The sequence below is a fragment of the Rhinolophus sinicus genome, linkage group LG18 (assembly GCF_036562045.2).
Source record: "Rhinolophus sinicus isolate RSC01 linkage group LG18, ASM3656204v1, whole genome shotgun sequence".
Taxonomy (NCBI): Eukaryota; Metazoa; Chordata; class Mammalia; order Chiroptera; family Rhinolophidae; genus Rhinolophus; species Rhinolophus sinicus.
Genome location: NC_133767.1, coordinates 16,095,980 through 16,113,748, shown reverse-complemented (window position 1 = coordinate 16,113,748; position 17,769 = coordinate 16,095,980). Strand labels below are relative to the sequence as shown.

Sequence of the window (17,769 nt, the reverse complement as noted above, 5' to 3'; positions counted from 1 at the left end):
TTTTTTTGAAAACTTGAAACAACTTATTAAGTTGCTTTATGCTCTTTTACCTGAGTTTGAGGAATTCTTTGCTGCGTATTCTGGAAACAAATCCTTTGTCAGAGACATCTGTTCTAAATCTCTTCCCAGTTGCTTTGGTCTGAACTTCATTCATTGAAGCCCTGGCCCTCAATGCGATGATATTTGGAGCTGGGGCCTTTGGAAGGTGATTAGGGTTAGACGAGGTCATGTGGGTGGGGCTCCAGTGATGGGATTTATAAGAAGAGGCAGAGAGAGCAATAGCTCCCTTTGCCAAGTGAGGACACCTAGAAGGAGGCCGTCACTACAAGACAAGAAGGGAACTCTCACCAGGAACGAATTTGCCAGCATCTTGATCTGGGACTTCCCAACTTCCAGGATTGTGAAAACTAAATGTCTGTTGTTCAAGCGACCCAGTCCATGGTTATAGCAGTACGAGCAAACTCACACCGGTCTATGATATGCCTTTTGTCAAACAGAAGGTTAATTTAAAAAATATTTTTCTCCTAGAGTATAATTTATGTATTTATTTTTTATTTTTATTTTTTATTTTTTAAGTATAATTTACACACAGTAAAACTCACCCTTTGTAGCATGCGGTTCTATGAGCTTTGACAAACACATACAATTATAAAACCACCATTACAAGCAAGGTATTGAACAGTTCCTTGACTCCAACAAAATCCCCTCTCTCCCAGCTGTGGGGACAGAGCCAGGAGTGCAGTTTCCAGGCTCTCGGCCTCACGTGGAAAGGTGCTGGCTCAGGTAGTAAATTGGATGACCATCAGCTGTGGCTAGTTGGCCGTCAGCTGTAACCAGTGAGCCATTGGCCACTAATATAACTGCTGTGGCTACGCTAGCAGCAAATGGAGGCTAGCAAGAAGATGGTGGCTGAGCTAGCAAGCAGCGGAGTGTGGAGTGCGGATTGTGTGGCTCCTGCTTCCTGTGTCTCCAACGCAGCTGCCAGCGAGACAATAGTGGTATGACTTCCCCATCTATGGCTCCGTGGGTGTTCCTTTTTGGCCTCACCATGTCCTGCGTTCTTATGTGGGGAGCGGGACCTGAGACCCCGCATGCCACCCTGCATGACACAGCCCTCACCAATCTGATTTGAGTCCCTGTACTTTTTGGAAGGCTCAACTTTTAATGTATTTAAGTTTAAATCATTATTTTCTTTAATGGTGTGTGATTTTTATTCTTGTGTAAGAAATTTTCCTGCTCCAAGGTCATAAGTGTGTTTTCCAATGTCTTCTAGAAGTTTTAGAGTTTTACTTTCCACTGTTATGCCTTTGATTACTCTGTAATTATTTTTGTATCTGATGTGACATAGGGATCTAGTTGTGAGGTTTTTAGACAGATAACTGACACCAGCTATGGAACACTCCATCATTTCCTCATGATTAGCAAAGCCACCAAGAATAAAACTAATGGGTTTAACTACTCAAAATTAAAGATTTCTGTCTAATCGTCTCAACAGAGTTCATGAAGGGGCCACAAGCTGGGAGAAGATATTTGCAACATCAAAAACTGATACGCGTGCTTGCTTCTGCAGCACATATACTAAAATTGGAACGATACAGAGATTAGCATGGCCCCTGAGCAAAGATGACACGCAAATTTGTGAAGTGTTCCACATTTAAAGAAAAATAATCTGATGAGGGGGAATATCTAAAGAAAAAGTCAGAGAACCCAATAGAAAACTAAGTGCTAAACTGTGCAGTTCACAGATGTGGGATCCAAGTTGGTCAATAAAAACAAAGAAACATTCAACTCCACTAGCATTCAGTGAAGTTCAAATAAGAGAAGATGAGATGCCATTTTATGTTCATCAGACTAGCAAACATGGGGAAATCATATGTAACATTTACTACAATTTTGGTGTATTTGCTTCCAGTTTAAAAAAAATGTGCATTAAAAAAAATAGATTTGTGATCAAATCAAGCTTTGCCTGTACGCCTCCCCCTCCCTATCAGTGGCCCTACCCCACGGGAGATATGTGCATCCTACAACTAAGGTTTCCTGACCCACTTTCCCTCCACTCCCCTGGCAGGGCCAACAGGGCTGTGCCCCACAGCCAGTTATCTGCTGAGTTTCCTTCCCATCTTTCCCCTCAGACCAAAGGTCACCAGGGAAGAGGGATCAGGAGACCCACTTGCTTGGAGAGTTCCAAAGATAACTGTTTACATTCACAAAGGGAGGTTTTCACAGACATTCACGCAGACCCAAAAACCAACAGATGCGAGCTGTACTCTCCTTTCCTCTTCTGTGTACCTGATACCTAATTGAATCAAAACATGCACAGGAGTGGCTGTGGAGGAGCAAGTCAAAATGGCAGCAGGGGCTGTGTGTACCAAGTTGGTTCATTTCATCTGAAATGTTACTAATGAAAAAATGTCCAGGGTGGCTGGTTATTTCAGTTGGTTAGACCGTGGTGCTGATAACACAAAGGTTGCCAGTTCGATCACCACATGGGCCACTGTGAGCTGAGCCCTCCTTAAAAAAAAGCCAAAAAAAAAGAAAGAAAGAAAGAAAAAAAGTCCATGGGACACTTGACTTACTTTTTATGTTTTGTCACTTTTTATAAATTGTCATTTTTAATGTTTCATGATCAGTCTCTTGAACTGGTCCAAGCAGGAAGGTGCATGTTTACCATGCTTGGGTTCCATTTTGGCACATCAGCCAGCCAAGGGATGCAGAACTTTCGGACATTGGCACAGCAGCAGGAGGATTGCCTGCTTCCTCAGGATGCAGCCCTGTTATTTTTTTACCTCACCCACATTAGCACCCCTATTTAGAAAGGCTGACACATCACTATAACTACCTCTGAAAATTGCATCTGGCCCAAGGCATCAGCCGGATTTCGGATTCTTGCCAAAACTGGAGATTTTTTTTTCTTTGAATGCAGTATCTTCCTCATGAGAGCATATAGCTGTTCCAAGAAACTGACAATATAGTTTGGGGAAGGGGACCCGTCCTCAATTTTCTTTTCCCAAGGTCAACCTCACAAAATCTGGTACCAGGTGCCCTGGGGTTTTTGTCATGGGAGATGACTCAGTTAATTAACACACTGTTCGTTGTACACAAGGAAGCAGAGGTTCAGTTTCCTTTGGTTCTTGCCAAAGCTGCTTATGAAACATATCTGGTGCTGGTGCCCACGGCATATAAAAATACCAGTTCATACTTTCCCCTGATACATTTCATTACAGGCTAAATTTAGCATCTCGCCCGGGGCCTGGCAGCTCACCTGCTCCTAACTAGCAGTCTCCCCTTTCATGACCGCTCCAGGGTGCCCACGTTCCTCTCTAGAGCCCTGTGTCCTCACTGATGAAAGTGACATCTAGAGAAACAGATGTCAGTTGTCAAAGACAGGCTGGCTGCTTGGGAGGACTGACTGCAGATTGGCGGTCAACACGGGCTATCCTGTGAAAAACACTTTTGTCATAGGCTTAAAAAAAAAGGTCTCAGTGTTCGACCACATGTACCTTCGGTTAGAAGTGAGATGAACAGCATTTTGGGGGCTCTCCCATAGTCAGAAACGGAGTATGCCGGCCAGCTCTGCCTCTGCCAGCCTCTGCTCACCACCGCTGGTGAATCCCGCCCCCACCTCCCACCTCTCCCTGCCGCGGGCGTCTGCCGACGGGCGCCGCTGCGGGAGGAGCCTGGCGAGCGCAGAGCGCAAGTGTGCCGGGAAGCTGTGCCACTCGGGGCCTGCGCTCAATGCCATGAGCCCTTCCCCCATCCCATCAGAACGTGTTCTTTGCTTATCCGTTTGTGAGAGCGCTTTACGCAGGCAAAACTCAGCCCCCTTGTGACAGGTGCATATTTGTTTTTTTCGCTGGGTTCTCGGCGCAGTTTATCCATCCGCACCGTGCGTGGGTCGTCTGTACCTGCACGCCCCAGCGGTGACAGGGCGTCCGTGTTCGCAGTCTGTGAGAACAGCCACCTCCTACGTCCGAGGCTAAGGGTCTCGGCTAGGGACCGTGCAACGAACCGCGCCCAAGAGGCCGAGACCCGCCGCGGTGCGCGCGGAACACTGAACCGCAGCACCTCCGCTCGACCTTTTATATCAAGCTGGAGAGGGGTGGGGCCGGCGGGCGCTGTGACGTGCTGACGTCAGCCCGACGGTGGGCGGGGCAAGGGAGGCGGCGTTCACTTGGGTACCTCCGGCGCCTCATCCTCTCTCCTCAGCCTCCTCAGCCTCCTCAGCGTCCTCTCCGTCCGCCTCCTCGGCCCCTGGGCTCCCCCTCGGCTGCCCGCTGCCGCCCGTCCTCCTCTGCGCCCTCCCCGCGCCCGCCGCCATGGGCCCGCGCCCGCCGCGCCGCCGGGCCGAGGGGAGCTGAGGCGCAGCGCCAAGATGGGCGAGGGCGGAGCAGGGCCCGAGCACCAGCCGGAGCAGCCCGGGCGCCCCGCGCGCGCCCGCCCGCGCCGCCGCGGGGATGCCCGCGCCCGCCGCCGCGCCCTGAGCGCCTTTGTCTGCCGCCCGCGCGGCCCGCAGCACCACTGGCCTCGCGGGCCCGCGCCGCGGCCGGGGCCGCGTCCATGAAGATGGAGCCGGGCCGGCCGGCCTCCCCCGCGGGCGGTCCGGGCCCTGACCCGGAGCCTGGCGGGCCCGACGGGCCAGGGGTCGCCCCTACGCCTGCCGACTCCGCCCCGCGCCCGGGGCTCTGTCCGCCGGACCCCGCGGCCGGCCTGAGCGCCTGGCTGGCTCCGGGAGCCTCCTGCCTGCGGCCGGGCCAGGGCGCCTACCCGGACTCGGAACCTGACCCCGACCCCGACCGGCAGCGGCCGGAACTCGGCCCGCTTTTCCCCTGGACTAAAGAGTCAGAGGACGATGGCCCCCCAAGTTGCCCGGAGAGCCCGTCTCTCCACGCGCAGGATTTCAGCCACAGCCTCCACCGGAGGGGCGACGTCGACTTCTTCCCTTCCTTCCCTTCGCCCGCGGCGGGCGAGTTGACGCTGGAGGTGGGTCCCGGGGACGCGGACCGGCCCTCGGACTTCAGCCAGACCTGCCCCTTCACGAGCGAGCCCGCGGGGTGTCCGGAGGACGGCCCCCGCCTCCGAGCCGTGTTCGATGCCCTGGACGGGGACGGCGACGGCTTCGTCCGCATCGAGGACTTCGTCCAGTTCGCGACGGTCTACGGGGCAGAGCAGGTAACTCGGCGAGCGCGCCCGGGCCCACGCGCGCCTCCCCTGGGCCCACGCGGCCCGCTCTGGTCGGGGAAGGCGCGGTGAAGACCAGCAGCCCCGCGCCGCCTTTTTGTTCACTTCTGTCCTCGCCTCTGGTTGAATTGCACCAAAGCGCCTCTTCCTTCTTTGAAGACCTTCTAGTCTAGGGCGTCAGTTTCTTTCCATGTGACCCCCGACCCCGCTCTCCCGCGCCACGCGAGCTGATCATTCCTAAACCGAGGGGAGTTTCTGGCGTGGGGACAGGTCCCCCCACGCTGCCTGATAGAAGGTGCCCCCCGAATGGAGAAGTGCCCAGCGGGTCCTTCCACTGGGGGACAGATCTGGCTTGGCTGAACTAATTCACTCCTTCAGTCCGCAAGCGCCAGGCTGTGCTTGGCCGCGTAAGGTCATGCTAATGACTTTTCTGGCATATGTTCTCTGTAGACTCATCTTTTAGTGCTTGCGAGACAGTGAACGCTTAAAATTTTCACTTCGGTACCTTCTGTGCAGTGAGGAAGGGAATGTGCCCCAGAGGGAGAGATGAGCCGTGGCGAATACAAACTCGAGCAGAACTCCATCAGGCCACCTGCACTCCTGGTAGGGAAGATGAGAGGCAGAGGCAACCACGGAACACGCAAGTGCGGTGTGGCCGGGGTCCCACGGAGCAGTGGCTCTGAGGGGGGGGCTCCAGTTCCAGCCCTCCCCTCTCTATCTCCGCACTTTTGAAAGTTTAGGTGAAGACAACAACACAAGGCTATGTAGTGGAATGAAGCCTGCTTGCCTTCTGCTAATAGCTCGGTAGACATCAGATAGATTGCTGGGGTTCCCTTTTAAGCGTTTTGTAGGAAATCCCTAAAATGCTGATCTAGTTGTGGTATTTTATTGACTTCTCACACATGCACACATCTGTGATGTGGGTGTTCAAGTACATATGCATGTTTAAGCCAAGAGATCTTTAAGAAAAGAGGTGAAATTGACACTCTGCTATTAAAGGCATCAGTTACAACATTAAGAACCTTTTTAAGGGATTCCTGTCCCCCCACCCCCGAGTATTCACGGAGTCCCTTGAGCTGTCCGTGTAAAGAACTGGGTCCTTCTGGGTCAGGCCTCCTTGTTGAATTTTCAACCCAGGAAGATGTTCACGCGCCTGTGAGCATCAGCCTAATGGTTGTGTTTAGCCCTGGGTTGGAAGACGGCTCAGGATGGGTCTCCCATCTCCTAGTCTAATGGGCAGAGAGATAAAAGCTATCATTTCCTGTATGGTTAGCATGATTGCTGGTTCAGATTCTTTTGATGCATCTTGGTCATCCTTGGTTGTTTTTTTGTGTTTTTTTTTGCGTGTGACGTTTTCTCTCCAAAACCCGTCTTCTCATTACACCAAGGATATTAAGAAAGTACCGCATTTGTTCTCATTTATGTTTTCCCTGGATCGTCACTGCCTTTCTCTGAGGTGGTAGAAGGCAAGCAGGCTTCATTCCACTTTATAGGGAAGAAACTGGGAGCCCAGAAAGATTCAATAACTTTCCCAAGGCCCCCCTGAATTGTCGGTGCTAGAACAGGGACTAGAACTAGGTCTGTTGGCTCCTCACCTTTAGATGGCTCTCAGCTTCTTAGATTTCGTGGTTCAAAATATTCCCACAACGTGTCATCTTACTGACTTCCATACAATCCTTTTCATTAGAGAGACACCTTTTGTTGTGACTGCCCTGGTTACTCACAGTGGGAAAAACTTTGGGTCGCTATCTGGGGCTGAGCTTTCTTGTAATCACGAAGTGGAAATGAGTCAAAATTCTTTGATAGCTCCTGGGGGAATTTTAAGTTTGGTGGTGAGGCCCGGATGACTCTGGGTTTGGTGGGGATGGGCCAGTGTAGGGCGATCTGTGGCATTGTCCCTTCCATCTGCTCTCCCAGACTGCTCCGGAAGAAGCAATGTCAGAGTGGATCTAAGTACCCAGACTTGAGTGAGCTTCCTGAAAAGGTAGAGGCAAGCTCCTGTTTTGGAGCAGATAAGTTACAGGGTAATGAAAGGTTGACTTTTGTGTCTGTGTAAGCGTTGCTATTCTTTATTATGACTCAGGCTTGTTTTTTCCAAGTTCATTGTCAGAATACTATATTATAGAGGAGCAAAACAAAGCAAAGAAATATTCTCTGATAATGAAGTAGTTTAGAGAAAAGTGAAGACTTCCACCTCACGATGAATAGTTTTAAACTTACATGGAAAATCTTCAACCTATACAAAAGTAGAGAGAATAGTCTATGGTTCCCCTCTCCACCCCGCAGCCATTGCTCAGTTTCAGCAAGCTTAGCTCATTTGTAAACTCCCCGCCCCCAGATTATTTGTGAAGCATATACCTGACATATCATTGCATCCATAAATATTTCAGTGTATATCTCTAAAAGATAAGAATCCTTTTTAAAACATTCATGATTCTTTAAAAACCCTAGAAACAGTTCAGATAAGCGGAATAACTGCAGTAAAGACCATTAAGTTTTTGTACTTTCCACCTTGAGATTTCAAAATGTTGAGTGAATGAGACTCTTAAGCTGGTCACATTACTGTTCTTGATAATAGCAACTCGGTTATCTTGGTTATTGTGAAATTTTCAAAGGTAGCATGTTCAGTGTCTTTTATGTAATCTGTTTATGAAGGAAGCATTTTAAATTATTTAAGTGCTGTATCTGAATTTTTAATAGAAGCAGCTGCCATTTATAATACAGATGGCTTTTGTGTCCCTCTTTCTTCAGCAATGTCAGGGTGTGTTTGGATCTCATTACATCATCTGGTGATAGATCAGGTGTGGTGTAATATAACCCAGTGTTAGGAGCAATCAGGAGAGGAAAGGAGAACGAGGACTGCAGTGGGGCTTTCAGATGTGCCCAGGCACTAGTTGTGAACTTGGAATCGGTTATTTTTAACAGCTTTGACCAGGTCTGAAGATTCCTCATTGATATGACCCCTTCATCCTGAGAGGACTGATGCAAAATGCAGTTGCTACTCACTCACTGTCAACCAGAAATTGTAAAATACATGCTCAGAGTCTTGTGAGAAAGGATTGGTTTCTTTTGGTTTTATTTTCCAAAGGAATTACTTGGAAAGATTATCTTCATATGCTATTATGACACTCACGAAAGCATTTCCATTTTGCTAGTCCCTGATCCTTTGCAGAGAACCCTCCACAAGGAAGCCCTGAATGCCCTTCAGTAACCTTGTAGGCATTTTCTGTCCTCTTCAGTGCCGAACCTGTGTAAGTAGGCTGCTGAAGGGAGTGTTGACGCGCAGAAGGTCTCCCTGCTGTTCATTCCTGCAACTCTGCTAGTGGGAGTTCGAAGTTCCTGGGGACATTTGGCCGTACCTTTTAGTGGCTTCAGTGTCCTTTCAAGTTTCTACCCTAGCCTTGAATTTGAGTGTGTGTGAGTATGTCTGTGTGTGTGACTGAGAGAGAAAGAGTACATGTTAGAGCAGGTCATGTGGAAGCTGGTGTGTGAGAGGAAATGAACATGTGAGAGAGAGCAGGTGCATGTGGGAGCTTCTGGGGTGTGTGTGTACACCTCTGGGTCTGTATGTGGGATGGATTGCTAAAAGGCAGATGACGTTCCTTTATGTGTTTGGATCACAAGCAATTTTGTTAGTCTTAAAAAATGCCCTTTTCATATTGTAACAGTAAAATGCTTATTTAAAAAAAAGGGAAATGCAGAGTGATATTAAATATAAAACAAAACATGACCGAAAATCCCACTATCCTGAGAAAAATACCATTAGCATTTCAGTGCATTTCCTTCTAAGATGTTTTTGTACGTACACACACAGACACATACACCCAGGACTGTGTATAGAAGTACACAATTGAGATCATATTGGGCAGAAGCTAAATTATTTTTATAGATGTTCATTGTTTAAAAAAATGAAAGTAAATAATACCAGTAAGCAAAATAAGAAAAATAAGAATCAGTATAATCCCACCATACAGATAACTACTTAAGTATATAATATATAAATTAAAATACATATATAATAAATACTTCATTGTACAAAAAAATGGTATAATTCCCAGGTCTGTTGTTTTGAACCTGCCCTTCGACCTGTTTTTTGAAATCGAAGATCTCATATCAGGTGTATACTTGAAGGGAAACCTAAAGTTTACTTGCCCCCAGGAAGATTCAGAATTATTAGGGATTATTCCAGTGTAGGGTCTGACATATAGGAAAAACTTAATTCCACATAGACTACACAGACACAGTTATAAAGGGAACCAAGCTCATGGGTTGCTTCCCTTCCAAACACTAATTTTGTTTAAATTCTGAAAATAGGGTCTAAATATTAGTTACAATTGAAATATCAGACAAAGGGTTAGGCATCCACTGAAGACTATTATGTGGCCTTAAAAATGATAATTACAAAGTCTCCAATATAATTTAGATTAGTGTTTCTGATATAAGTGAAGAGAGCGGTATGCTAAATTGATTGTATGTATACATGTACCACGATTATAACTATGTAAAAATTATGTGGAAAAACGTCTTAAGGGAAATATTAACAATTATTGTGTGTGTGTGTGTGTGTGTGTGTGTGTGTGTGTGTGTGTGTGTTGGGGAGTTGTATTTGTAGGAGAGGGTGTGTGGTGGGAATGGGGTTTGGTTTTATTTGAGGTATTGGCCAAATTTCCTGTGTGGTTTTTTTAAAATAATTTTGAAAAGTAGTGCCTGTACATACGTGTTACAAATTTCAAACAGTAGAAAGAGAAATTCAATAATAGATTTTATTACAACGTTTAGAAATAAAAAATGTAAATAAACCCTAAAGATAAAATTTGTACATATTTTACTTTGACTCAGTGAAGCTTTTAGATCAATAGACAAAATACATCTAAAGAAGCTCAGATTTTCTAGGAAATTAAAGAACTTTATGGAACATGTTCTGATACTTATTGAAGACGGACTATTAATTTTTATTGCAATTTGGATAAATGTATATTAGAAAATACCTGTAATTCTTGAAGGCTGGCTTCCAGGTGGGCGTTATGCTTTCTCATCAATATCTAACATAAGTAACTCTGAGAACTTCCTGATCAGTTGCACTGACTGCCCTGTAATTTTCAAGTTTTCTGAGGCTAGTGGCTAAGGATGAATGGATTCAGTATCGGCGTAAGGGAGGAAAAGGAATTTTTCCAGTAGGTACAGTTTTATTTTTCTGTCCAAATACTTCATGCTTGTTTCAGGCAAGGTGGTGTGACTCCGGTTACAACTTGTGTTATTTTGGTTTTCTTAAGTTTCAAAACCGGAGCTAACATTGAGCCAGGGTCCTGGCTCTGCCGCTGACACAGGTGTCCTGCCTCCTTGCCTAAGCCTCTCGCAAGGCCTTGGGCCAACAACGCAGGCCCGACCGGGCGCTGGAGCCCTGTTTTTGCAGAGACATGGTGTCGAGGATGGATGTTCTAAATATGAGATAAACTGAAGGGCCAAGGAACATTTTAGCATTGTTAGCTGTAAACAGAGGAGGCGCTGTCACTGTGTATTATTTTAAGCCCTTTTGCACACAGCGTCTCTATGCTGATAACTTGAAACATTAGCTATTTCTAAAATCCCAGCTATTCCTAGCTATTTCCTTGAAATTCTAGCTATTTTTCTAAAGACCTATGTCTGCAGAAGGATTTCGGATACTCAGCTCCCGGAATTCTAGTTTATTAAATAATCTTTTTGTTGTTGTTGTTGGATAATTTTGTAAAAACTTTTACAAAAGTTTTAGAGCCTTCTGTGCCCACAGGGAAGTAGACCTGCTGTCGTCAACAAGGGTACAAACTGCCTGTTTATGTCCCTGTTTGGAGTTCGGGCTCCATGGTATTGGGAACGCCTTAGTGTTGTTGAGGTCAGAGGCTTTTGTGAGTCGTCGTTCTTTTTCATTCCACATAGTTTGTTCTGATTTCGCTTTAAGCAAGTTGAACCAGTTTAAAGCCTAAAACTCAGGTTATGAATGAGGTGGTACTTGTTGGCTAAGTCTGTTTATAGGTGGTTTGTCTGTTCCGATAAGAACTGTTCAGTGTCGTAAAGACCTTCATTGCCGAATGTCATTGGGTCAGTAAACAGAACAACGTGCTAGCATTTCCCTGTCATCAGCAATCCAGGGGTGTTTCATAAACTTTGTTTTTAGACTTAAGGTGCCCCCCCAATGAGCTGATGAATCAGATTTTTAAAAGTTAAATAGTAACTTAAATTTTAACTAATAGGTTGCTTGAGCCATAATAAAAATAAGTGAACATCCACGTTGATTGGAGAGATGAGAATTTCCTTTGAAAGCCGAGGAAAGTACCTTTTAAAAACTTCAGCCAGTGAGAATATTTTTCTCACTTGAAATACAGTTGAGGGATGGTTAGAAGGCTGTGAGCTGCGGGAGAGAACTGAGCACAGGTTGGTCGGCTTCCTGGTTCTGCTCCGAGCGCTCTTAACGTTTATGGGCTGTGCGTGCTGTCTGATCCCTGGTCGTCTGGTGTCTGTCAGTGGAGCCACCTCAGATTTTCATCTAGAAGTGTGGGAGGGCATAGCCAGCTTAATCAGTATGTTCTTGAACAAGATTTAAAAAAAATGTGAGTCACAGATACAAGGCTGATATAAAAGCTCTTAAAAGTCAGAGGGGAAGAAGACCAAAACCTGATAGAAAAATGGACGAAAGATATGGAGACAGTCCACAGAAAAATATACAAATGGCCCTTAAATGTATGAAAAAATGTAACCGCAGAACCCGCTCACACTGGTCCTGTCCTGTTTCTAACAAGACCCAGAACCAAAGTTTAAACCTTGGATACAAAAAACAAAACAAAAACCTTGGATACACCACTTACGAGTAGTACTTGTGAACCCTTAGTTACTCCCCACCACGGAACCAAAAGACCGGAACTTGACTGGAACCTGAATGTCAGAACCCTTTTGGAAGTGAAGGGTCCATTGTCCAGGAAGATCCTGTCCTGAAACCCCTTAAAATCCCACCTCGAACCCTTGATCGAAGTAGGTAGATTTGCACCTTGCCTCCTGTCATGCCAGTCGAGTCGCAAATAAAACCTTTTCTTTTCTCAAAAGTTGGGGCCGTAGTATTGGCTTCTAGGCACATCAGGCAGTGCAGCGAGCCTTTGCTAGGTAACAAAGATAGATGCTCATGATCAGAGAAATACAAATTAAAATCACTGAGATAGCATTTCCCACTCATGTTGGCAAAAGTCTAAAACCTTGAACACATTCTGTTGGTGAGGCTCTTGGGAAACAGGCACGATCTCAGTGTTGGTGAGAATGCAAAATGCTACGACCCCCATCGAGGGGAATTTGGCCGGGTCGGTGTCTGCATTTACCCTGTGAGCTGACAGTCCCATTTCTAGGATGGACCTCCTTAACTACAGACCATCAAGGTCATTCATTACAGCATTATCTGTGATGTAAAACATGGGCGCAACCTCCATGGCCATCCAGGATGAACGAACGAGGTACATCCACAGAACTGTGCAGCTGCAAAAATAAAAGAGGAAGATTCTTATGAACTGGTACGGAGTGGTTTCCGAGATTTACTGAGTGAAAAGGAAAGTACACATCAATATACGTGATATGTGGTAAGAAAGAACGGGCATCGTATGATTCCTCTTATAGGAGGCTCTCAGCATCGTCAAATTACACAGACAGAAGTAGAATGGTGGTTGCCTGGGGAAGGGCAAGTGGGGAGTTTGGGAAGATGAAAAAAAATCCCGGAGATGGATAAGCGTGATGGTTGTACAACAATGTGAATGTACTAATGCCACACAACTGTATACTTAAAAATGGTTAATTCACTACAATTAAAAAAAGATGAGGGATCTGGGGCCCAAAACCCTAAGTGATGGACATCAGCTCAGAGGAAGAGGAATTGACACCTCACGACCCCAGATCAGGCTTCTTCTCTTCACTCTTATCCCCTGGCCAGGTGGTCAGATCCTCAATGCAGCTGAGGTTTCCGTATTCACAGGCTCTAGGGTAGGCCTGGGCCAGCAGGATCTGACTTTAAGGAGGGAAAAAAAGGAAAAGAAAGAATGCAAAATAAAGAAGAGGAAATAAGAATATGTATATATTTGCTTCCTGCAAAAAGAAACATAGGAAGAACAAGTAGGTATGAATTTGAATGAAACAAATCTGAGTATGCTTTTTTATATAATTTTGACTTTTGAACCCTGCAAATATTGACGTACTCAAAAAACAAAATTAAAGCAACAATAGAGAAAAACCTAAAATTGAATTCAAATAGAAACAAATGAACCGAGAAGTATATTGGATTAATAACATAACCACATAGGAAAGAACAATTCAAGTCACATGAACACAACACTCTATACCTTTAGTGGGATATATTCAAAAGAAGAAGAAAAAAGAGCGACAAAGAAACATACTACAAAGTAGGTTTGTTGTTGATAGATGAACAGTAGTAATTCTGAAATTACTTTGGGTGTATTTTAGGGTAGAGCAAATGAGTAAGTACACTCATTAGAGAACCAGAGTAAGGAGATAAAAATATGGTACGGAAAAGGTGGGAAAGAACCCTGTCATTTTGGGATTTAAGTTAGAGGTATCAGTATGAATACGTGATTTAAAAAAATTCCTAGCTCTGTCTTCTGAGAGGGTCTGGGGGTAGTAACACCCCACTAGCGATGAGTGTACACGTAGCCTCCAGAACTTGGTTGCCAAATATCATTTCCCACTAAAGGAACCAGGGATCTTTGGAGAAATGACTTATTCCAGATTCTGGGCAGGCAAAATTCAATATGAGCCTGGATTACCTTGTACCTGAAAGCAAGGAAGTGTTCAAAAATTGATGGGGACATGTCAGGAAAAAAAAAAAAAAGCAGCTCGAATGGGTTCCCACTGGGCAAATCTGAGATATTTCAAGCATCAAAAAGAATGATGATGATAAAGGATACACTGAACTTAAAAAGTTCATGGCGTATCGTGGGTAGCAATCAGTCATAGTGATAATGTCTCCAAAGAGAGTGTTTGGGCTCCTTATAGACAAATGCCGGTTAAAAGGAGGAGTGAGTGAAAGGTACAGGTAATCACTGTTTACCAAGGTAGGAATTGAGTCAGGCAAGGCTCATCAGTGGTCATCGAAAACATCGTGTAAACATTTGCAAGGGATGGGGGTGGGGAAGGAGACTCACACAGTCTAAAGTGTCATTCCACAGGTGATTCATTACAAAGGGAAAAGATCTCCCTGGATTGGAGAAATCTGGCAGGCTCTACCTGGACGAGGTGCTCAAACGCAGACTCCCCTATAATGGACCGATTATGTATCCCGGATGGGATGTAGTAGGAGGGACCACATTCTTTCCAAAAATGTTTAACCTGATTCCCAGACGGTAGGGCATTCTACATGACAGCTTCCCAGACGCTTCAAAATATCAGTGGCCTAAAAAGGGTTGGAACCCTTCTAGACTGAAGAAGACTAAAGAATGGTAAGGACTAATGCCAGCTTCTTGATTGGGTCCTGGATTAAGTGAAAACAAAACAAAACTGTAAAGGCCATTATTGGGAAATTTGAATACAGACAGAATATTTGATAAGATCAGTGTTAAATTTCTTGGGTGTTTCAGTGGTGTCATAATAGGAGGGCGGTCCTTGTTCCTAGGAAATATATGCTGGAAGGATTTCAGGAGCGGTCACGATGTCTGTAGCTCACTTTTAGTAGTTCCATACAAAAAGGTGCGTGTGTGTGTAGAAGGAGACATAAATAAAATGTGGAAGGCCATCACTGGTGAATCTAGGGGGAGGATATATCGGCGTTGCTTGTATTATTCTTTGAACTTGACAGTGGGTTCAACATATTTCAAAATAAAAAGGAAAACTACAGTATGGGTTCATTGATAATAACCTGCACTGTGTGTTAGATTGTGTGGCTTTTATTAACCTTAAAAACAACCAACAAAAACAAACAAAAACTCCTTTGTTCCCAAACAAGTAGAGGAATGTGACACATACACACACAAGTTTTACATCTTACTAACTCGACACCCAGTCTAGCATTTGTTGGTTCATGGAGTACACAGGGTGTGAAATGACCCCCCTCTGTGGGAAAGTCACACTCCTCTTACACTAGCGGTGTGATGGAAACATGTTCTTCTCTGTTCAAGGGGTGGCGCTCCCCAAGGGGTGTGAATATCTTCCCCAACATACAGACTCCCTCAAAAGGCAGTTTAGGGAGAGCCCTCCCCCTCCAGGACACCAGTGTCCCCAAGATCCCTGGACCACTTGTTGACAATGGCTGTCCTACACTACTGAACTGTCCCAGTTGTCACGTGATCCCCCATGCTTACCCTGGACATCCAGAATCACCTGGAGGTCCTGTCCAAATTGACTGCAGCCCCCTCTCCCCCCCAAGACTGTCTGATTTATCTGGCTTGAGTGGCCCTGATAAGAAATGTATTTCTAACCAGTTCCTGGTTTGCTGCTGCCATTATCCTGGGATCTCGCTTAGAGAGCCACTTTTCTAGAGAGTTTTGAAAATGTTTGCATCTCTTTAAAGACCCCACCCCCAGTTGTATTTATCGTCTTTTCCTCAGTCTGGCTGCATTATTTCCGACATTAATTTCATAAATGTTTACTCGGGGCCCACTCAGCCGGCCCCTCAGAAAGGCTGCCTTCTGCCCTCACTTCTTTCTGTCTAGTAGAAAAGCACAAATGAAACGCTCGGACTCACACTGGGAACTCTACACACCTGGGCCCCTTCTTTCTGACACGTCCCTGCTACCCTCTAGCCTCAGCTTGCTGTGCTTTCCTTTGTACATATTTTAATTGTACATTTCGGTTTAATTTTAATTGTTATCATGTGTATAGTTTAAAAAGCCAAATAGTGTACTGCACGTTGTATAACAAAAAGTAGCTGCTCTCTCCTTACCGCCCACCCCCAGACTCCTGGCTGTTTCCTTCTAGTGTTTCTCTCCCCCCCGCCCCGCCGGTTTTAGATAGTTTCTGTTGACTTTCTCTTCTGGAAGGTATACCCACATATTTCCCTCCGTCTTCTCCATTCTTTAAATATAATTAATCCTTCTCCATTCTTTAAATATAATTAATCTTGGCTAAATAGACATTCTGTGTGTTTATCTTATTTTGATTGTAGTTATTTTTCACGCTGACCCGTTTAGTTCGCTGTGATTACATTTCCTCTTTAATGCAACATACAGCCTTTTGCTTCTCCTGGAGTTAGTGATCACATTATGTTTTCACTTGTTTAGTTTTCTTCGGCCTCATCAGCAGTTCTCTTTAGCTTGTCCACGGGTATCTGTCGTTCAGCACGTCCTCTTGGACTTGCTCGTGGACCGGCTCCCGTTCTCAGCAGGGGCTCACCTCTCCCTCCTCTGGGCCCAGTGTCCTGCTGTGGGGGCACCTCTCGTTGCCTCTCCTGAGTCGGCCTTTCTGCCTGAGGTTCCATGTCAGACATCCAGCCAGGCTTTTCTTTTCAGGTACGACACCCGCTGCCCGTTCTGCTTCCTGGGCTTTGCTGGGTCATCCGGCATCCCCTCTGTGGCCCGTCCATGTCGTATGTGTTCTTTGCTCTGAGTCCCCACTTGTCCGTCTCTGTGCATCTTCCGGAACGTTGAGGCCCCTCCCCTGGAGCTGCAGTTTTCCCGTAGACTTTCAGGAGGGAGTGGAGAGAAACTCGTGTGTTCACCCCATTTAACTCTGTTGAAGCTCCGGCCCCCCTCGACACCCATCCATGTATCTATCAGAACAGGCTTAGGAATCTGCAGGGGGGTGGCAGGGAGAGACACAGACCTGCTGCCCCTTTCTGTTCTCCCCCAAATGTAATCTGCAGGAAATCTGTGTCAACAAACCATGTGGGTTAGACTCGCTCATCTTCTATTTTGTGTGTGAAAGTTTTCATATTTTGACAAAGTCCACGTACTTGAACTTAGGTTTTTGTCACCCCGGAATAATTCATTATGTTGATGTACCATGGTTGCTAGGCATTTATTTTGTCCAGTTCTTCTCTACTAGGAGTCATGCCACTATACCCCCAGCCATACAGGTTACTTTTCACGTACCAGCTTCTCCTGGTAGGACCAAGTTTTTGTGCTGGGATCATTGAGGATATTGTCTTGGGCTTTGGAGCTGGAGGTATTTGGAAGAGGTTTAGTTAGGCTTTCTTAGCGTTTCAGAGCTTTTCTGTGGCACGCAAAGTAGGTAATAAAGGGAGCAGGCAGAAGTGTTTGGCTGAGCTTCTGGAAATACCTCATCTGTTTTAGCACGAGCTTCCTGTTACTGGCTCTAAAATACAATCCCTGAAGCTGTAAGCTGAGCAGCTGCGGGCTGCGCTGCCTGCGTCTGCCTCCCCTGCCTGGGCTGCCAGAGCCCGGCCTGGGCAGTGCTGTCGCGGGGACGCCGATGACCCTGTGTCTGGGTGCTGGAGGCACTGGCCCCTGGGTGTCTGAGGAGTGGTTGTGCCTAACGAGTCCTTTAGGTGGCATTCTGGCCAGGGTTGCTGGAAGTTGTGTTCTTTTGTGCTTTGTGTCATGCGGGGAGTCTGGTCCCGCTCCCCGCATAAGAACGCAGGACATGGCGAGGCCAAAAAGGAACCCAACGGAGCCA

General features: G+C 46.0%; 1 protein-coding gene and 1 non-coding gene across 4 annotated transcripts in view; both read left to right on the top strand.

Moving 5' to 3' along the window:
- The first annotated feature begins 1,554 nt into the window (after positions 1–1,554).
- Positions 1,555–1,658, top strand: LOC141569525 (U6 spliceosomal RNA). Its single transcript, XR_012493250.1, has one exon. It is a non-coding gene; the product is annotated as a U6 spliceosomal RNA (small nuclear RNA).
- A 2,369-nt stretch (positions 1,659–4,027) lies between these two features.
- Positions 4,028–17,769, top strand: part of RAB11FIP3 (RAB11 family interacting protein 3) — a 71,728-nt gene continuing 57,986 nt past the window's right edge. For 2 of the 3 annotated variants that reach the window (XM_074322930.1, XM_074322929.1), the window contains exon 1: positions 4,449–5,169. In XM_074322930.1, the coding sequence (XP_074179031.1) occupies positions 4,558–5,169 (612 nt within the window). In that variant the 5' untranslated portion in view covers positions 4,449–4,557. Of the gene's footprint in view, positions 5,170–17,769 lie in introns of all 3 variants that reach the window. The other variant, XM_019756180.2, reaches the window with a different exon arrangement.